At 37.4% G+C, this 23,489-nt stretch overlaps 1 protein-coding gene across 1 annotated transcript in view; it reads left to right on the top strand.

The window, feature by feature from the left end:
• The first annotated feature begins 3,678 nt into the window (after positions 1-3,678).
• The window catches only part of prkceb (protein kinase C, epsilon b), a 153,060-nt gene continuing 133,249 nt past the window's right edge, over positions 3,679-23,489 (top strand). Inside the window, exon 1 of the mRNA XM_021472628.3 lies at positions 3,679-4,601. Coding sequence (XP_021328303.2) covers positions 4,254-4,601 — 348 coding nt within the window. The 5' untranslated portion in view covers positions 3,679-4,253. The remainder of the gene's footprint in view (positions 4,602-23,489) is intronic.

Genomic DNA, 23,489 nt, shown 5'->3' with positions numbered 1-23,489 from the left:
TAATAAAGCAGTCTTTTAACTAAAATATTGTTATATGTTTTATTAACCGTACTTACCGGGGGAAAACAGAGGAAGAAATATGTCCCGGTGTCCATCAAACGCTGCCTGAGCTGCGATCCCCTTCCCATAATGCAATTCGAAAATGTATAAAAACGGAAAAACACCCGTAATACGTGTATACGGAAAAAATCTGTTAAAATATACAGTTTTATATACTGTTATTTTACAGATTTTTTTTACAGTGTATATATATATATATATATTTATACAACAGTTCTGTCTGGTTCTCAAATCTGATTGGCTGATAGTCGTGCGATATTCTGCAATATCAGAACTCCTACAGCCTCTTTACCCTTTGTGTATTACTCCACCCACATACAGCCAGCAAAAAGCAGACACTACAGATCTAAAGTTTAAAAGATGCACGCTCAACTGTTTAACTGTCAGTTTATGAATTGAATTCGAAAGAAAGTAGTTCCTCATACAAAAGGGTTTTTGAGACTCTCCATGTTTGATTTTGTTTTTATATACACAATTATGCCGTCAAACTGTTGTATAAACGCAATATCACACTCGTAGCAGTGCGATATGGCTGTATATCGCACTTGTGGGGGCACTAAGGCAACGCACGCCTCCCACCAGTGCCGATATACAGCCATATCGCACTGCTACTCGTGTGATATTGCTCATATATATATATATATATATATATATATATATATATATATATATATATATATTTTATATATATATATACATATATATATATATATATATATATATATATATATATATATATATATATATATATATATATATATATATATTGTACATGTTTTAAACAACGTTAAATAAATTAGCTGGAAAATGTTTTTTGTTTTTTTTATACAATCCAAGCACACAGCTGAATGTGTTATGCTTTTGGTCATGAGTTTAAGTTTGTTCAGAACAATCTTTCATGTGTCTATTTATGTCCAGACAAAGAAACACTGTGCCCAGACATCTGATTTCTACGGGCAGTTGCCGACAATGATTTGCACGGACTATATGAACATAGACACTGACATTTTGGGGGAGGAATGAAGTAAGCTTTAAGACCCTCAAAAAGCCGTAAATGGCTGCTTCTATTCTTGCAACACAGAGCCTACACACTCATAAACCCCACACTATCAGTGTTTGAAAGGGGCATTCATTTTCCTCCTACTGGTGATGTCATCATTTTGGAGTCACACCACACGCTAGACTTGTGTGAGGCCATATAATGTGAACTAGAACATCTTTGACTAATGTCATCGCAAGCTGAGAATCAGCCTCAGGGAAAAGTCCTGATGTTGAAACAACATCACCATTCATCCTTCAGTAGACATCACTCATCTAATTATTGTGTCTCAAACAAAAGGACACACAGCTCGAAATGAGTTGCATTAAATGGAGTGCTTTTTTAAGTGTACACCATCCTTTACCATTTTAGGAACATGTGAAATATGTTTTATCATACAGTATGCATTTATTCATATAAAGATATAATAACTGATGGTGTGATTCCACATAATTGTGCACTTAGTAATTTATCAAAAACCAAAAAGAATAATTAATATACAGTTGAAGTCAGAATGATTAACCCCCCTGAATTATTAGTCCCGTTTATTTTTCCTCCAATTTTTGCTTAACGGAGAGATGTTTTCAACACATTTTTAAACATAATAATAATTTTAATAACTCATTTCTAATAACTGTTTTATTTTATCTTAATAAAAATAATATTTTACTAGGCTTAACTTGGTTAATTAGGTTAACTAGGCAGGTTAGGGTAATTAGGCAAGTTATTGTATAACGATGGTTTGTTCTGTAGACTATCGAATGAAATATAGCTCAAAGGGGCTAATAATTTTGTCCTTAAAATGGAGCTTTAAAAATTATTAACAGCTTTTATTCTAGCCGAAATAAAACAAACAAGACTTTCTTCAGAAGAAAAAATATTATCTGGTACTGTGAAAATTCCCTTGTTCTGTTAAACATCATTTGGGAAATATTTAAAAAAGAAAAAACAAAAACAAAGGGGGGCTAATAATTCTGACTTCAACTGCACACACACACACACACGCATGCACACATGCACACACACACACACACACACACACACACACACACACACACACACACACATATATATATATATATATATATATATATATATATATATATATATATATATATATATATATATATATATAAGTGAATAGTAAAAAGCTTTAAACATTAGACTAATTGTGCTTTACATGTTGTTGTGTTACAAGATAATATTAGTTAAAATATTTGTATTAAAGCATGCAGAAATAATGGTGTTTATTTTTAAACAATATTTGAAAAATATATTGAATCTAGTCACATTTAACACTATATCAAGATGCATTTTTTGTCTCTAATAGTTTTACATAATGTATTTGATTTATTTTGTAGTCTTGAGATTACGTATGTACTGAATTATGCTCTTATTAACATATTAATCATGCAACAAATGCAAAAAAAGTGTTAACAATTTTGAAAGTACAGTAAAGTATTAAGATGCCAATATTTCCAGCCAATACTCCTGTAAAGACACTGCCATCTACTGGATTTCACGGCTTGCATAATATAATTAAATATTAATCGTTATTAGTTGTTAAAATGACGAAATAAAGCTCAGCAGTCTTATTTTATAAAACATTTTTGCTAAATAGTTTTTTTTTCTATTTTAGAAGACAAAGGCAAGAGATGAATAGAGACGAGTTTATAAAACATGCTTTTAAAATGTATGTGCTTTCAAGCGCCATTTCCCCGGCACTTTTAATATTAAATGAATGGTGGAACAGACAGTGCGAATTAGTAGGCTACTATTTTTTCAATAATTATTTTCTATCATCATACATGACCCACTAGGCTTGGCGTTGAAATGGAAATTCCAACCACGAGATGTCGCTTTTGCTTGACTTATTTTTGAAAAAGTGGATCTCTAATGTATTACATTACCAAGTATACCGTTGTCCACAGCTCTGTGTCTGTGTCCGAAGCCTTTCTTCAGATCAAGTATTTCAGTGTTATTTTTTTAACTCACATCCTACTGTAGATTTAATTACATGTACATAGAAAATGGTATATAAATTAAGTTTTTTTGTCTTTTCTTTTTGCAACTACACACTAACATCAACATGTTTGCATAATTTGCTCAAAACAATCAACTTTTTTTGTTTTATTAGAGTATTAACTCGAGTTTTCTAGAATAAAATTAGTGGAGCATTTGTAGATCATTTACAGTGCAGCTGGAGTCATAGTACAGCACTGAAACATCTGAGGATCACACCCTAACGAATTCCAACGTGTTACAGTGTACAAACCAGCCTTTCCGAATATTCACAAATTATAGGCTTATAGGCTAAAATTGTATTAAGATATAGTGATTAAGAAACAAACGGCGTTCACGCGGTCTGTAGTCGTCTTATCTGCGTTTTATGCCTTTGGGCAAGGTGCATTATTCACATATGGTCTCCATGTTCCTTCTTCATCTTTAAGCCTGTGTATGATGCTTGACCAGAGAGTAGCAGCAGCGTCGGGTCCAACAGGGCCGCTCCAGTACCGCACTTACTCAGCCCTCTCCGCGCACTAACTGACGTGTTTTGCGCATTTCCTGGACCAGCCTTCAGACACATACAGTCGGGAGAAAAAGAGGCAGGTCTGCAGGAAACTGAGTACCGACGGACAAACAAGGATCCTGGGAGAAGCAAGTGAGAACGGAACCCTTGAAAACACTCATTCTCCTGTCAGAAGCGCATCGAAAGACGCTTTTGCGGAGATAACTTTCCTCCCAATGCGCGGAGGAGACACGTCAAGCGTTCCAGCCAGTCGATGGAACGGGCAGCTCACCCAGAGGAGATCCAGCATATATTTCTGGCATGTTTTGAGGTGTGGAATGCTGGTCGAGTCGCTGCTGATACGCTGTAGCTCTGTCTTTTCGCTCCAACTTGGATTGCTGACTGCATGCAGGGTGTTTGGACAGCTTCAAGATCACATGCAGGTTGTCCGTAGGTCATAGCAACAGATCCCCTCTACCTTCTACACACTGCATGAAGATCCACGCGGACGAGGAAGGGCATTTCCCGCTATCTCATAAATAAAAACAATCTTGAAAACACACCGGTGAACCGTGACATACACTGGTTAAATAATTAACCAGGCGCTGAAGTGGAATATTGTTACTAAAGCTCTCGAAAGTGGCCATGGTGGTTTTTAACGGTCTGTTGAAAATAAAAATCTGCGAGGCTTTGGACCTAAAGCCCACAGCTTGGTCTTTGAGACACGCCGTCGGACCCAAGACTCAAACCTTTCTGCTAGACACGTACATCGCCCTCAACGTAGACGACTTTCGCGTGGGTCAGACTTCGACCAAGCAGAAGACCAACAGTCCCGCCTGGCACGATGAGTTAGTGACGGAGGTGCACGATGGACGGAAGATTGAGCTGTCGGTGTTTCATGATGCACCGATTGGCTACGACGACTTTGTGGCCAACTGCACCATTCAGTTCGAGGAACTGCTGCATAACGGCAGCAAACACTTCGAGGACTGGGTAATGTCATTTATTGTTTATTTAGTGCCCCAAAGCTGTTAGAAATAGCTTGCTGTGATTGGAAATAATTGGTCTTTCCTGGTCATTATTTGCTATAATATCCCACAAACCAGCAGAGCTACAACCACTATAGAATACATAAATCCTTCAAGGGACTTTGTTACAGCTAATCACAATGTCTGCTAAGATCAGAAATTGTTCATGTTCCATAACAGTCAATGGTTTAAACTGAGGTTATTCATTGTTATAACACATTCAGTGCTAGTAAATGTTTCAGTTACCACAAAAGTTAGGTTATAACTTATCAGAGATGGCAACACCTGTGGCCAAAATGCTAGCAAAAGGAATTCGCATTAACCGGAAATGGGTTACCATAACAACCATGAGCTGCTACGACTTTCCAGTGCGAGCATGGGGCGGTACATCAACACATGACAACATGTGGGACATCTAAATAACAAAAGACAAAACCAAACACAAGTTTACACAACATCCACAAGACAACAAACAACAAAACACAAACATAAGTAAAGGGGTGAAAAGCATAGATATTAGCATTATATTATATTACATTGTTCATTTTTTTCATTTGTTTTGCGCAGCAGATGCCTTTCCAGGTGCAACCCATCACTGGGAAACATACACTCATTCACACACACACACACACACACACTACAGACAATTTAGCTAACCCAATTCACCTAACTTATAGCGCATGTCTTTGGACTGTGGGGAAACCGGAGCACCCGGAGGAAACCCACACGAACACGGGGAGAGCATGCAAACTCCACACAGAAATGCCAACTGACCCAGCCGAGGCTCAAACCAGTGACCTTCTTGCTGTGAGGCAATTGTGCTACCCACTGCGCCACCATGCAGCCATATATTTTATTACTACATTATTGTTAAATTATTAAATTATTATAAATAAAAAAATAAAAAAATAATAAATAAATATATATATATATATATATATATATATATATATATATATATATATATATATATATATATATATATATATATATATATATATATATATACAGTTGAAGTAAGAATTATTAGCCCCCCTGAATTATTAGATTTATTTTTTTCCCCAATTTCTGTTCATGGAAGAGAAGATTTCTTCAACACATTTCTAAACATAATAGTTTTAATAACTCATGTCTAATAACTGTTTTATTTTATCTTCGCCATGATGACAGTAAGTAATATTTTTATTTTATTTTTAAGACACTTCTAAACAGCTTAAAGTGACATTTAAAGGCTTACCTAGGTTAATTAGGTTAACTAGGCAGGTTAGGGTAATTAGGCAAGTTATTGTATAACGATGGTTTGTTCTGTAGACTTTCGAAAAATTTTTTTAGTTTGATTTAATTTAAATTTAGTTTTTTTTGTCTAGTTTATTCGAATCATTTTGTCCTTAAATGGTGTTTAAAAAATTTATAACTGCTTTAATTCAAGCCGAAAAATAAATAAGACTTTCTCCAGAAGAAAAAATGATCAGACATACTGTGAAAATGTCCTTGGCATGGGCCGGTATAAGATTCTGACGGTATGATAACCTGGATAAAAATATAATGGTTTCATTGTATTGTGCTCACTGCTCTAAATATTCTTTTTAAGTGTCTGGGTAAAAAAAAAAAAAAAACTTTTTTCCCCTTTAAAACAAAATATTTTATTTTTTTTAAAGATTTATAATAGTTTGGTGCAGTAAACAGGTCGGGCTAAAAAGTTCAAATGATTATTTGACTTCTGCTGCTTTCATTTGTTTCAAAAACACAGATTTCTTTATAATTTAAAATAGCATCTTTGGATATTTTTTCTGCTGGAGATACTGTTGTCCTAAAAAAATGTAGTTAAAAAAATCTTTCACATACCTTAAGAATGGTACAACAGAAAATTTTGGCGGTTTTAAAACCTTGACCTTTCCAAACCGCGGTATACCTTGAAAACAGTTATCGTCCCATGCCTAATATAAATAAAGCATTATCGAAAAACGACAAATTAATGTCAAACGTAGTGCCATGCACAGCCTTCACAGAAAAAGAAAACACCTACAATCGGTTTAAGAGGTCAGATTAAAATAGTGTGGTATTTTCTTTTCTTGGGAAAACAGCCTCTGTTCAAAATACAACTCAGCTAAAAGAGAAAGCATCTTTCCTTTTGTCGTCTGCTAGCGGCAGTTGTGTTGCTTTCTTCTTTCTCATGCCACCTGCATCATTTCTGCAGCAAAAGCCTCAGATGAATGCTCAGATAACCCCTGTTGCATAGAGACGGTGAAAGAGGTTGGTTGAATGTCATAAATATTTCTGCAGCTGCAAAAAAACATGCAGCTCTCATTAATACAGACGTAATAATCTGATGGCAAATGGGCAGACGGTTTACATCTTTCAATCTGTTGAGGTTAGGACAGGATTTGTAAATCTGATATTTAGTGACTGACAAATGCACACATGCACTCACACATTGGTATAATAAGATGTTTTGTCAGTTAACTTAACAATAAAACGATTAAAAATACATGCAATGTAATTAAATCAAGCTTAATTGAAATACAGTGCATCCAGAAAGTATTCATAGCGCCTCACTGTTTTCCACATTTTTTTTTATATTACAGCCTTATTCTGAAATGGATTAAATTATTTTTTTCCTCAAAATTCTACACACAATACCTCATAATGATGATGTAAAAAAGATTTTTTGAAAGTGTTGCTAATTTCTTAAAAATAAAAAAGCAGAAAAATCACATGTACAGAATTATTCACAGCCTTTGCTCAATACTTTGTTGATGCACCTTTGGCAGCAATTACAGCCTCAAGTCTTTTTGAATATGATGCCACAAGCTTGGCACACCCTGTTTTTGGGAATTTTTGCTCATTCCTCTTTGCAGTACCTCTCACACTCGATCAGGTTGGATGGGAAGAGACAGTGTACAGCCATTTTCAGATCTCTCCAGAGATGTTCAATAGAATTTTGGTCTGGGCTCTGGCTGGGCCAGTCAATGACATCCACTCTGTTGATATTTTGTCGGCGTGCTTTGGGTCATTGTTCTGCTGGAAGATGAACCGTCGCCCCAGTCTGAGGTCAAGAGCACTCTGAAGCAGGTTTTCATTCAGGATGTCTCTGTACATTGCTGCATTCATCTTTCCCTCTATCCTGGTCTTCCAGTTCCTGCTGCTAAAAAACATCCCCACAGCATGATGCTGCCACCACCATGCTTTACTGTAGGGATGGTATTAGCCTGGTTATGAGTGGTGCCTGGTTTTCTCCAAACAAAACAACTGGCATTTACTCCAAAAAGTAAAATTTTAGTCTCATCAGACCAGAGAATTTTGTTTCTTATGGTCTGAGAGTCCTTCAGATGCCTTTTGGCAAATTCCAGGCAGGGAGTGGCTTCCGTCTGGCCACTCTATTATACAGGCCTTAAGAAAGAACACTGAAGAACCAGAAGAACACTGGAGCTCAGACAGATTGACCATCAGGTTGTTGATCACCTCCCTGACTAAGGCCCTTCTCTTCCAATCAGTCAGCTTAGATAGCCGACCAGCTCTAGGAAGACTCCTGGTGGGACTCAAACATCTTCCACTTATGGATGATGGAGGCTCATTGGAACTCCCAGAGCAGCAGAAATTTTTCTGTAACCTTCCCCAGCCTTGTGCCTCGAGACAATCCTGTCTCGGAGGTCAACAGAAAAATTCCTTTGTCTTCATGCTTGGTTTGTGATTTGACATGCACTGTCAACCCTGGGACCTTATATTGACAGGTGTATGCCTTTTTAAATTATGTCCAATCAACTGAATTGACCACAGGTGAACTCCAATTAAGTTGCTGAAACATTTCAAGAATGATTAGTGGGAACAGAATGTACCTGAGCTCAATTTAGAGCCTCATGGCAAAGGCTGTGAATACTTCTGTACATGTGATTTTTCAGGTTTTTTATTTTTAATAAATTTGCAGAAATTAAAAAAAAATCCTTTTTCACATTGTCATTATGGGGTATTGTGTGTAGAATTTTGAGGAAATAAATAAATTTTATCCATTTTGGAATAAGGCTGTAACATAAAGATATGGAAAAAGTGAAGCGCTATTAATACTTACTGGATGCACTGTATAGCCATATGATTCATGCAATATAAAATGTTATTAATTAATTAATTAATTAATTAATTAATTAATTAATTAATTAATTCATTCATTCATTCATTCATTCATTCATTCATTTTCATTCATTCATTTATTCATTCATTCATTTTCTTTTCGGCTTAGTCCCTTTTTAATTATTCCGGGGTCACCATTGCGGAATGAACCGCCAACTTATTCAGCACATGTTTTACGCAGCGTATGCCCTTCCAGCCGCAACCCATGTCTGGGAAACATCCATACACACTCACTCACACTCATAGACTACGGAGAGTTTAGCCTACCCAATTCACCTGTATAGCATGTCTTTGGATTTGTGGGGGAAACCGGAGAACCAGGATGAAACCCACAAGAACGCATGGAGAACATGCAAACTCCACACAGAAACGCTATCTGACCTAGCCGAGGCTCGAACCAGCAACCTTCTTGCTGTGAGGCAACAGCACAACCTACTGCACCACTGCGTAGCCCTATAAAATGTTATAAATAAAATAATGTTATAAGTAACCTCTACTTACATTTTACTCTAAACATGCTTTTACTGTATTAATGGCAAATCCACAGAGCCGATAACAACTTTGAAATGGTTTCTTGAATGTTAATGAAGAGTTTCAGGCTATGGAAGTCAAAGATATATTAATGAATATAAATTTCTGTTATACTTTTGTGAAGCACTCCTTAAAGCAACTGTTATATGTGAGATGTCCCGATCAGGTTTTTTTTTCAGTCAATTGATTGAGTCAATTGATTTTAAGTATCTACCAATCCCAAAACCTGATGCGATACTTTTATAATACATAAAAAAAGAAGAGTGAAGAAAGAGATCCAGGATGTTCCTTTATTTTTATTTAACTCATCTCATTTTAACATTCAACAACTCTGTTAACAAACAGCACTTCTGTGAGGTAGCTTGAACAATAAAGTAATAAATAACATCAATTTTTCACTTTAGTGCAACAGTAAATATATATAAAAAAACTAATTTAAAATCAAACAGCACCTCAACTTAAAATACCCAGCAGGCAAACCCCAGTTTACATATTTCACAGTTTGCTATGGCAATGTTGTCGTCGAAATCAACTTTATAGTACCTCCAGATTGCAGACATACTTACACTTTCTGCTTCAAGCTACTTCTGTGCTCTGCTTTGCCAGCATTTACCCAATAGCATCTCTGCGACAAAGTGATGTCATGCCACACATGTTGCTGTTTGTGTGTGAAGTCAAGAAAGCGGTCCAACTCCAATCGAGTCTAAAACTGTGTTATTGGCCTGATTTCTGATCATGTAATCAGACCTGGACATCCCTAGTCAGATGTAAAATCATATCCAGAAAGTAGCACAATTATAATTCAAACATGCGTAGCCATAAACACAACATTTACGTTCTTTAAATCAGTCTTAAACCTGATACGCCAACATCTGATAGAGCATCACCTGCCATATCCCTGTTTGATTGTCTTGGGTTTAGTTGAAACAATTATTTATCTCACAATAGAACCATAATAGAATACTAAAACATCAATGAACAGTCTAATGATATCATAGCCTTCGGTATGATTGATGGTTAGTGGGTTTGTTTACTGTTAAATATCATTGTTGAATATGTAGAACTTCTTGGTCCCTTTAAGGCCCTTGATAGGCAGGTGTGCCAATGACATGACTTGGCCATAGGCTCAGAGCGTCCCTGGAATCTGCTCTGCTCTTTGTAGGCCTAAACAGACGGAGATATGAATTATTGATGTGCTATCATAAGCTCTGTTGTGGTGTTAAGAAGTGCTGCGCCACTAATCGCTTGCCTTTATGTTACCATCTTAGTTTGGACTGCTACAAATTTGCAGTCCAAACTAGTCCAGCCCCCCCCCCCAGGCTTGGGCGGTAATACGGTAATATGGTATACCACGGGATCTAAAAATAGCAACGGTGTCAGTTTCAATACTGTTATACCATCATAAAAACAATGCACTTAAATAGGAGACAAGTATTAAATAATAAATATTATTTATTTAATGCCTACAAATGCGTATGCTTGATTGTCATCACGGGACAGTGTTGAGGAAAGAGAGAAAGAGAGTGAGAGAGAGAGGTAGAAGAGTGAGGTAAGATGGCGAGTCGCGCACAAAGTGACCTGCAATTTGACAGTATTTCTGGTTTTGACCGAACGAGAAGGGAGACGTGGTAAATACGAGAGGTCTGCATTCCCGCTGCTTAGAGCTGCACAATTAATCGTTAAAAGATCGCGATCTTGATTCGACCCCCTAGACGATCTTAATCCAGCATTTCTACGATTCTGCCAATCATATTTTCAAGTTCAGGAGAGAAGAAAAGGCGGCTGCACGAGTCTTTTCATTGTTTCACACACGTTGCTCAGTGACATTGACACCTCCAAATGATGTTGAATGAGTCACATATTGTACTTGTAAGGTATAATTTACCTAATAATGTCATTTTTGTCTTAATATAATGATGTTTTCCCGGCCGGGAAAATCACACGTGACATGAGCTGCTGACCGTGTGCTGTTATAGAGAGGGCGCGCGCGCGTCTACTTTAGTGAACAGTACCTGCATATGTTGCGAGTAACAGGTAATACAGTTGTAAATAATATTCTGTTTGTGGCACGGAGTGATCGTTTGGGAACCGCGCGCGAAGTATGAACAAGCGCTTAGCAGTCAAAATGAAACCAAAAGTGTGCACTTCATTTAAATGATCATATCGCATTATGATTACAGCAAGCATTTGAAATATTTTTTCTTTCATAGTGAACACACAGTTGTGCATGAAAATAAATGTTTGTGCAATTTTGTTTGTTGAATATAATCTAATAATGGCAAATGTCTGATTTTACCAGTGAATAAATATGTCTAATATGACAGATTGCAAGCATATATCTAAAACATAATAATTCAACATCAAAATTATAAGTAGAATAGAATTATTTATAAAAACCAGTAGACCTACACATAATATTATTATCGATGTTGTGCCATATGTTTGTTTTGGCCATACCTTTATTTTACATCTACAGAATCGTGAGAAAATCGTGATCTTTATTTTAAGCAAAAAATCGCGATTCTCATTTTAGCCAGAATCGTGCAGCTCTACCGCTGCTGTACCGCTGGATCCGACCAGATTTCATGTGGTGTCTGAATTAGTTTGCAAATAAAGCACGGGAGCGGTTGGTAACTGGTATAATTTGAAAGAGAGCGAGCACGTGGTCTAACAATATAGCTCCCGAGCGAGCGAACAAGACAAAGAGGTGACCATGAACCTAAGGTTGCATGTACGGTATTCAGTTTCTGAATGGTTTAGGCACAAGCCAACAGTTTGGTGACGCTGTCTGAGCCGTACGTCATAATTTATGCACAGTAATACCGGATACCAGGTTAAAATAGGGAGGAGGTTTGACTGTATTAAAATTTGGATACCGCCCAAGCTTACACCCCCCCCCCCCCTTTTTTTTTTAAAGTGAAGTTTAATATTAAACTAATTTTGAGAGGAGCACATGGTCAAGATTGACCCAGCTGGCCCACAGTAGGTAATCACAATCCTCCAATCAAAGGATCTCAAGTCACTATATATATATATATATATATCCACATTTTCTTTCTACAACTATCTTCATCTGGAAGAAACCCCCCTCCTCCCCTTGTTCCACCTTTATCCAGAATGGGCAGCATGCCATATACCAATGGCGCTGGGTCCTGTGCGGAGTTTGCATGTTCTCCCCGTGTTTGTGTGGGTTTCTCCTGGGTTCCACAGTTTCCTCCTAATGTCCAAATGTGCTCTATATCATACGCAAAGTCTTTTTCTAAATGTCTCACTATCAGGATGTTCACCTTAGCCTCAGCAGCGGGGGAGTTATGAGATAGACCTGAGCTCAATCTCTCCTCACCCTGCGAAAGGGAAGGAACCCTGGGCCTGAGGATCCCTTGAGCTCAGGACTTTCTCCCGGGACAGCATGCCAAACTAGCTATGTTTAAATTATGAGCTAAGTGTGAATTCTTGAATTTAAAGACAAGCATAAACAATATGGATAATCAGGCCTTCTTAATCTGATCTATTTATGCTCAGGTTTACAGGGACCTTGCCTCAAATGTGAGTTGAAATGTAAGCTTCTGCAAAATCTGCTTTTAGTTCAAGCTTTGAGGAGCTGATAGTTTTCTGTCTATGTCTTTAGTTTGTTGACACATGAAAAGCTAAGGACTTCGTAAGTAGTGCTCACAAAGTAAATCCTGCTTGGGGTTGGTAATGACAGTGCAAACAATTAAACAAGGGCCGGTTGCACCAGTCCTATGTTGCAGTCTATATACTTGGGGCCATTAGGATCTCTAATTTATAAAACTACTAAACATCAGAGCTTTGTGCCACTGAATTTGTTTGAAAGGTGACCTCCTGTATATTATTAATATAATTATTAGCCCTGCTTTTAATCAATTCTTCTTTTTTAAATATTTCCCAAATTATGTTCAAAAGAGCAAGGAATTTTTCACAGTATGTCTGATAATATTTTTTCTTTTGGAGAAAGTCTTATTTGTTTTATTTTGGCTAGGAAAAAGCAAAAAAAAAAAAAAAAAACATTTTAAGGTCGAAATTATTAGCCCCTTTAAGATATACAGTTGAACTCAGAAATATTAGCCCCCTGAAATACTAGTCCCCCCTATTTATTTTTTCACCAATTTTGGTTTAACAGAGAGAAGATTTTTTCAACACATTTCTAAACATAATAATTAAAACAATAAATTTCTAATAACTGATTTATTTTATCTTTGCCATGATTACAGTAAATAATATTTTGCTTGATATTTTTCAAGACACTTCTATACAGCCTAAAGTGACATTTAAAGGCTTAACTAGGTTAATTAGGTTAACTTGGCTGGTTAGGGTAATTAGGCAAGTTATTGTATATCGATGGTTTGTTCTGTAGACTATTGAAAAAAAAGGGGCTCATAATTTTGACCTTAAAATGTTTTTAAAAAAAATCAAAGCTGCTTTCATTCTGGCCAAAATAAAACAAATAAGACTTTCTCAAGAAGAAAAAATATAATCATACTGTGAAAATTTCCTGAATTCATTTATTCATTTTCTTGTCGGCTTATTAATCCAGACCCTTTATTAATCCAGGGTCGCCACAGCGGAATGAACCGCCAACTTATCCAGCAAGTTTTTACGCAGCGGATGCCCTTTCAGTCGCAATCCATCTCTGGTTAAAATTTCCTGAATCTGTAAAACTTTATTTGGGAAATATTTAAAAAAGAAAAAAACTTTTAAGGGGGCTAGTAATTCTGACTTCAGTGGTATGTATGGTAAAATATGAATTGCTTAGCTTTTTAAGATTTGCTTATTGAATAAATAAAGGTAAACAACACATTATATGCTTACTCATTACAGAAAGCTTATAGTCTAGGATTTTTGCTTGAAGAGCAAACAGTTGTCTTCTAGTTAGCTACAGTAGAGAGTGAAACGTCCCACTGCAGATACAGTATAGTTCACTCCAAAATTAAAATAAATTCACTATTAACTCTTTCTCAGGTAGTTTCAGATCTTTATGAGGCTTTTTCTTTTAAAACAAAATAAATTATTTTGAAAAATGTAAGAAACCTGTAACCCTTGTCTTCCATAATAGGAAAACAAATTCTTTGGAAGGTAATGGTTACAAGTGATGGTTCAAAATATCTTATTTTATGTTCTACAAAAAATAAACTCAAACAGGTTTGTGACTCATGAATGATGACAGAATTTTCAGTTTTAGGTGAACTCTTCTTTTAAGTGAAACACAAATATTTTGTGCAAGTCTGCCCAAGCTTTGAGTTACTCAGGCAAGCAGGTTTTCTGGCAGAGCATGTCTGTGAGTGTCAGAGTGAGTATCTGTCAAGACAGGCAAGTGCCTGATAGTGTATGAAGAGAAAAAGAGCATTAGTCTGTGTGACAGATGTGCACAGAGGTAGGCTTTGGCTTGGCTCATGGGGAGATCTTGCGTAAGTTGGAAGTAATTTGTGTGTGATAGGTTTGGTCAGGCTAAAAAAATTACTCAGTTACCCATTTTCCCATGAACCCTGTACACACACACAGACATACTCACACCTATTTTAAAGACATCTCCTTATTCGTGCCCACACTTGCACATTGTTGGCTTATTTTGTTCTAAAGGGCATGTCAGTGTAATGTTGTTCATCCCAGGCAGCCCATTTAAGCCAGAGCTGCATGGTGGGGCCAGATGGAGGTGCGAAGGCTGTATACATTTTAAAATAAGTTAAAAGTTGGGATGATTCCACACACCAAGATTACATTTTTGCTTCTGAAATTATGTTTGGTTAAAGTTGTCATATACTGCATTGGTTCAATAAGTTAAAATGTTCTTTGCTATCTACATAGTAGGCATAGTAGCTTAGGTAAGTTCAAAAATCTCTAGAAATCCTTTATATGCTCATTTAATACACTATTAAACACCATTGGAATCAGAAGGTGCATATTGACCATATTTGGAATGGTTGTGAATATTAATGAGCTCCGCTTTAGCTCTTACACACACAGACAGTTGTTACATTTTTAAGGGTATATTGTCAATGAAAACACAGTCAGAAATTTATAGAAACCTCTGCATGAACAGATAACTGTTGAGCTGAGTGATCGGCACAATTCAGCAGTCTACATGTGTTTGTTGAACACATCAAATTTAATTAAATTTCACTATAAACTCGATAAATTGACAAAATATACAATTAAACTTACCTTATGCCTCTTCAGGGTGGAGCTGATGTAAGATATAAATGCACTATATAAATAAATATTACATTACATTACATTATATTACATCTGTAGGTCCTGCATTTTGCATCCTGATGCTGCGTTCACACCAGACGCGGAACGCGCGTCAAGCACGACTTGAGTGATTTACATGTTAAGTCAATGCAAACAAAAAAATGCGAATGGTGTGATACGCGCGAATGGCCCAGCCTGAATTGAGCGGTTTGCAAGTTTGACGCGCTTAACGAGCGTTTCACGTGAATCGCTCGAGTTCAAAAATCTGAACTTATGCGGACAATCGCGCCGCGTTAACCAATCAGGAGCTTACTCTTGTGGGGGCATGATTGTGACGTACGCCTGTTGTTGGTGTCCTGTAGGAAATCCCCTAGCTGACACCAACAACAGTGCATCAAACTGGGCTTGGCTCAGTCAGAAGCACCGCCGAAAGCCTCCATCATCCATGTTAAGTTTCTGGAGGAGATTTTGAGCTCATAGAGCTGAACGCACCTCTTAATGGATGTAGTGGACTCAGACACGGCCCTAAACATATCAACGCTGTTTTTCAACCTTCAAAAAGCACACAAACACTGTTATTTTCTTAATAAAATTCCAACACAATCTCACGACAATTCGTAACTTTTTCATTTAGTGGCTAATTCGTACAAATTCGTACGATCTAATTTGTACATTTTAGTACGATTTGCGTATCCCCCAATGACGGTTGGGTTTAGGGGTGGGGTTAGGTGCCACGCCTCCTTTTTAAAATCGTACATTTTCTTACGACTGAACTCGTACGAATTAGCCACTAAACTGCCAAAACGTAAAATACTTACGTTTTCTCGTGAGATCAGGCTGTAAAATTCATGTTAGCCATTTAGCAACGAAGCTAGAGTCACCGGGCAGACAGAAGCCCTGCCCATCACGAGAATCTGCGTATGTTCTGAAGTGAATTTGACGCGCGAATGAATCGGATTTGATGCGCAAATGAAGCGGGTTTGACGTGGGAATGAAGCGAGTAAACTCAAATGTTCACGCGGCTATTTACACGCAAAAAGTGCGATTTATCCACGCGTTCCGCATCTGGTGTAAACACAGCATGACACTTTGAGTTTGAACATATGTAATTGATGCTCAGTAATGCAAAATAAACAATCTGCGTCTCCCGTTTTTAAAATAAAAGGGTTTTACACTTGTGATTTTTTCATGAGAATGAGGAAACATTGGTGTCTGAGGCTTACAGTATGGGCATTTCCATATACTGATCTCATATTGTTCAACTATTAGTATCTAGATATACCAAGATTTTCTTTATAGGGCACCTATAAAGGGTTAGTTCAACCACCAAAAGTTCTGTCATCATTTATTTTTATTATTATTTTTTTGTGAAATTGAATGAGAGTTTGTCAATATAGAAATACAAACACACTCTACTGCACACTTTTTTTTGTAGTAGCATTAGCGATTGAAAATAATAAAATAAGAAATATGAGACATGCATAATAATTGCCATTTTTTATATATAATATGATAGCTGTATATTAGCTGTCTACATCATAATAAAATATAACATTGTCTGGGCAGTTTCACAGCTCATGTTTAGACAATCATGTGGAGTATTTTTAAAAGTTGGGAAAAAATTGTAGGTGATATGTTAATTTTATGTGTATTTTTAAAGTTAAAGTGAACTTAATATACAGAGTTTGAGTGCTTAATAAGCATGGGCTTTGAAAAACTTACTACCAGAAACATGAGTCAAAGGATTACATATTATGAATTCAGATTACAGTCCAGTATGGGTAGTAGCTAACGGCACTTGACGTGTATTGTAGCAAACATATCATCATCATTTCATTATATACTTCTGGTAAGATAGAGGGATAGATATTGCAGATATAAATTATACAATAACACAATTTAGTTGTATATAAATGACCCAAATCTTCACTTTTGGCTGTAACCATTGTTTGGAACTTGATCACTATAGGCCCGGTTACACCTGGTAACTTTATATATTGTCTTTAATCGGAACAGACATTTCAAATATGACAAAATATGAAAAAAAAAAATCTTTATTTGGCTTCTGAAGACAAATAAAACAAACTTCTTATTGATTTGAAATGACATGAGGGAGTAAACAAGGGAGTAAATGATATTGATTTTGGGGTGTGTAGACCCCAAACACTGCTCATACCTTTGTAATGCAAACAAGGTACTACTACAACACCTCAAAATGCTTCCAGAATTGTGCACACAGCAAGAGTCTTTAAGTGTATCCTTGTCTTAGAAGAGCAACTTGATTTGAAAGCGTGACCTGATACTTTAGGAAATGGGGTTACTCTGGTACACACTCACTATTTTCTCACTTAAAGCTCCAAGTAAATTAGAGGATGAGAAAGTATCGGAGTAAGAAACTACATTTTCCCCTTGAGATGTTTTAAATGGCTACATGTATGCCTCAAGCTTTAACCAGAAAGGCAGATTAGTGTGTCTTCATCTACAAGCCACTGCATGTGTGAAGTGTGCAATTGTGATAATTCTTGTTGCACAAAGGTACTTTGTGACCCAGCTGCATTCATGTGATCTAGGAGAAAATGTTTTGACATTCATCCATTTTTTTTTTTACCAATTAAAAAAAAATGATTATAAAATTACTAATTATATTGTAGGACAGAGACAGGAGTTGAACATTTTTATGAAGGTGAATAATTGATATACATAATTAGTATTAAGTATCAGTGTGAAACACTTAAGAAGAGATAATCTTGAACATTTTTAAATATTCAATAATAATAAAAAAAAATAAAAAAATTATAAAAATTAGTTTGAAAAAAATGTAAAACCTGCTTCTGTAGCAGAACAACTTTCTCTTTCATTCTGAAAAGCATCTCACTTTCGCTATGAAAACAATGATGCACCGTGTGATCTCAGTAGCACTCGTCAGAGCAAGCAGAGCTGCAAATCAACCAGTCCACGTGGTTTGGCTTATTAAAGGTTCGGTCCACTATGATATCATATTTTAAACTTTAGTTGATTTGTAATGTTCCTGTGTAAACAAAAACAACATTTCTGAATGTAAGACGCTCAAACTTCAATGCAAAGGGAGACATTGGCTTTTACAGAGTTAGCTTGACAAATGTCTTGATCGCAGTATACCAAGTCGAGATAGCATTCATGTAAAACGAGCATGCCAATTTCTTTGCTTGCGCGCCGATATCCTCTGTTCCTGCACAAAACCTCTTGCACGCCTTCAAATATACGCAGCTCAAGTGCAGATTTTCTAGTGCACTCTGAAATAAAAGTTGCTGCAGTGCATTTTAGTGCGTTTATGTAACGAGTATGTCTCTAACATTTATTAGATTTGCTAGGAATATTTATGAATGTCTCCAATAGACCTACAGAGCGGTATTAATGCGTCCTGAAGTAAAGTAAAACGGCTATAAACTCCAGCAAGATAAAGTCGAAATATGCAGAGCCCTATACCTTTATCTATAAAGTATAATCATGGAAATTATGTCAAATTATATCATGTTTGATAGCCTCAGCATCACGCACCTGTCAGTCAGTCAGTCAGCATGTAACCTTAAAGGGTTAAACGAATAGCGCACAGCACTACTACGATTACAGAAAAGTCTGCACTGTTATAATTCACTTACCTTTTATTAAGTTTTGGTACAATTATAACCCGCTATAAAAAAAACACGACTGAATGTTTTGAAGGAGATGCTGTAATGTAGCCATGACCGGATGCCACAACAAAATTTACCCTGCCACGGCTGCATTACAGCATCTCATTCCAAACATTGTATGTGGATGTACAATGTAGCGGAAACCATGGGCCTCACTGATATTATTTACAGTCTATGACTAGCCGTTTTAGCATTGAAACCTTTATTCTGACTATTCATAAATATTATACAGCAAGGGGCACTTAATGCTAAAACGGCTTGCCATAACAGTCTGACAGAGAGCATGCAAGAGAGGCATGCAACCCAAGCCAAGGCATGCAACCAAAAAGTAGCCCTCTGGACGTTTCTGGAGACCGCAATTTACTTGGCCGGAGGTATGTATGGCTGCATTTGGCTTTCTGCATTTTGGAGACCGCCGCAACCTGTTTGTCCGGTTAGCTTGTTGTGTTACGTCGGCGGCGTTCGAGTCCGGGTTCGAGTTCAGGGAAGAGCGGTTCCAGAAATGAGGTAGGACAAAAAACAGAGTCCAAAAAATAAAGCAAATGAGTTTGTAACGGGGCGAGAATGTGGCGAAATCCGAAAAACGCTTTCATAATCGAACGAGGGCTTTTCTTTTTCCGCACGGCTTTCGTAAATTGTCCCTTGGATTTAGGGAAGAAGGAGGAGGAGGGCAGCCACCCAGTCAGTCGGTCAGTTGGACAGACGGTCGCTCGACAGCGTCCTCCGGCGGCTTTTTACGCGAGATCAGCGCGCTCGCAAGAGGCGTTGCAGATGCGGAAAAACGCGCTTAGCGGCCTCTTGCGGATTCCTGAAAACAAAAACTGCACAACTACGTACCTCCCGGGACGTATTTCATGGTCACCAGAAACGTCCGTGAGGCTACGTTTCCAGAATGAGCCTAGGTTGGAGGCATGACGTTTCCTGGTGATGTGAAGCCGATCCACCAATCACAACATATTAGGTTTGCTGACTAATCAGAGCCCTTTGAGGGCAGGCCTTAAAGGAGGAACCATGCAGGAAATATAATGGTCATTTGCATGTTAGTTCAGTAGCTGTGTAAAATGAAGGTAAGATATGTGAACAAATAACGTGATTTTTTACAAATGAATCACAAACACATTGTTTTGCACCCCATAAACATTGTCCAAAAAAAACATTGTGGACCACCCCTTTAATTGTTCTTTTTTTTGCGTATAGATGTCTGTGACAGTAGTTTTCACTTTGCTGACAGTTTATGTGCATCATATTTGTTGTTCTGTTAGTGTAAGTAAATGTCTTTTTGCAGTATTTGCACAGTTTGTGTTTGTCTGGCACACTTCACCGCTGTCATTGAATCTTGTGTCATGAAGCCCATTTGTTGTTTACGAATCCCCACAACACCCTAGGTCAAAGAAATCATGCTGAAATCCTGACATATTCATGTGATCTGACCGAGACTTTAGTTTTGTTAATCTTGGTTAGTTTGCTTAGCAGCTTGTTTGTTTGATCATTCATGTACATCTTTTGTTTGTTTATCAGTTCAATCAGTTATTACATGTATTTGATTTTGGTTCAATTTGTTAGTTTATTTAGTTGTTTGTTCATCTTGTTTATTTGCATTTCTACTCATTTATTTATTTATTTATTTGCTTGTTCATTCATTCAGCATGTTGATTGATTGATTCATTCAGGATGTTGAATCATTCATTTGTTTGCTTATTCATACATATGCCTATTAGTTCATTCATTTGTTTGTTCATTTGATAATTCATTCATTCAAATAATATCAGAACAATAATATTAATGCTTGTTGTTGAGAAGAAATGAGTGGGTAAGCTGTTCTGGAACTCTTAAAGCGATACAGGAGCAAGTAATTTTGCCACACACATTGTAGATAGTGGCACTAATTGAAGGATTGGGTTTTCTGGAAAGTTAACCTCAATTAGATATACAGTTCTTTTTTGTACTGTTTTTTTAAGTGGCTTATTGAATCATATGCTATGACACTGTACTTTAGTTTTAGATTTGTCATCAACAAGCTTGGAATTTTCAGATGCAGCAGTTTGTTGCCAACTTATCCAGCATATGTTTTACACAGCGGATGCCCTTCCATCTGCAATCTAGTGCTGCAATCTAGTACATCCATACACATACTTATTCACACACATACACTATGGCCAAACGTTTTTTTCAATTCACCTATAGCGCATGTCTTTGGACTGTAGGTGAAACCAGAGCACCCATGCAAACTCCACACAGAAATGCCATCTCACCCAGCCAGGACTCGAACCAGCCACCTTCTTGCTGTGAGGTGACTGTACTAACCACTGAGACACCGTGTCGTCCTTTAGTTTATTAAATTCACCTATATCGCATGTCTTCAAACTATAGGGGAAATTGACACAAAAATGGGGAGAACATGCAAACTCCACACAGAAATACCAATTGGCCTAGGCAGGACTTAAACCAGCAACCTTCTTGCTGTGAGGTGACAGTGCTAACCACTGAGCCACCGTGTTACCCTTTAGTTTATTAAATTCACCTATATCGCATGTCTTTAAACTGTGGGGGAAACTGACACAAAAATGGGGAGAACATGCAAACTCCACACAGAAATGCCAACTGGCCTAGGCAGGACTTAAACCAGCAACCTTCTTGCTGTGAGGTGACAGTGCTAACCACTGAGCCACTGTGTCGCCCTTTAGTTTATTAAATTCACCTATATCGCATGTCTTCAAACTATGGGGGAAATTGACATAAAAATAGGGAGAACATGCAAACTTCACACAGAAATACCAATTGGCCTAGGCAGGACTTAAACCAGCAACCTTCTTGCTGTGAGGTGACTGTGCTAACCACTGAGCCATCGTGTCGCCCTTTAGTTTATTAAATTTACCTATATCGCATGTCTTCAAACTATGGGGGAAACTGACACAAAAATGGGGAGAACATGCAAACTCCACACAGAAATGCCAACTGGCCTAGGCAGGACTTAAACTAGCAACCTTTTTGCTGTGAGGCAACAACGCTAACCACTGAGCCACCATGCCACTCTAAAAAGACTATTATAAAACAGCATTTTAAATTTGAGTTATTTTATTAAATGAGTCAGATGTGAAGCTGTCGTTAAATATGTAGATCAGGTTCTTGCATTGTATTTGGGCCATTGTCATGTTGGTGTCATGTTCTGATCACACACCAGCAGTCTGGTATTTATATCCTTAAAATGCCACAGGACTAAGGCCACTATTGACAGACAGGACCAATATAAAGGCTGTCTGGCTTGACAGGACCCTTTCTTAGCTTGACCTTATTTCCCCATGGGGTCCGACAGAGGAGCGGACAGTAGTATCCTCCCGGTGGCCCCGGAGGAAACAAGGGCCGGGGTACTGCCGGGCCGCAGCTAAAAATACCAGCGGTGCGTTTGAGTCACACGGTAGCCTGGGCTTCCTGTTTTCACTCTCCCACGTTTACTTCCCAGAGAGATAGAGGGGGACAGAGAGGAGGTGGCGGGGTGAGGCTTGGGGACCTGATGCCTTCGATAATTTCAAGGTACATACTGTGTGCTCACTTACTGATTTTGATTCCCAAAAATCAGCCAGTGATAAGCAATTTGGCTGTTTTCACTAGGGTTGGGCGATGTCGACCAATTTGGCATTGTATGATGTCTAATGTGAAACATCGAGATGGATGATGGCATTGTTATCGTAGGCAGCGGTGAATTAATTATTTATAATTAATGAATTAATTCATTATGAATGAATTATTTGTAGCCTACTGTTTCAACTACCTGACCCGCATGGTCTTGGTTTTACCCATAAACAAATCATAAATAAAAAAAGATAAGATAAGTTACACACAAATTACCACCTGTCAATCACGCTTTCAGCAGGACTCTGGCATGAATAGGCAGAGTGATCTGTGTCATTATAATGGCGTCGACAAACTTGGTTGGTAAAAAAGGTGCACAACCAACAGCAACCAACAGTATCTGAGGCTTTCACTGAAATTACTAAGTACAAGCGTGACAAGTACAACCGAAGAGTAATTAGCTAGGGACTAGATTAATTTAATATCCTTTTTAACAACTATAGTGAGATGCGATCCAGCGGTATATCCTTGATAAACTGTCCGACGTGCACTGCTCACTGGAGCACCTGCTGACCTGCTGTCTGGTCACGTGATGTGTGTTTTCAGCATTATACTGTGCACGATTTTTTCCGAAATGCTACATTGAAACGACGTGAATCTTTTTTGTTCTAATGTCATTTTAAAATTAAAACGTATTAGTGTAAACGGAGCCTTAAGACTGATGTATACTTCTGTGTCAAACGCAC

This window comes from Danio rerio, chromosome 13 (assembly GCF_049306965.1).
Source record: "Danio rerio strain Tuebingen ecotype United States chromosome 13, GRCz12tu, whole genome shotgun sequence".
NCBI classification, from domain to species: domain Eukaryota; kingdom Metazoa; phylum Chordata; class Actinopteri; order Cypriniformes; family Danionidae; genus Danio; species Danio rerio.
Note: the sequence above shows the minus strand (reverse complement) of the source record. Positions and strands in the feature narration are given on the sequence as shown.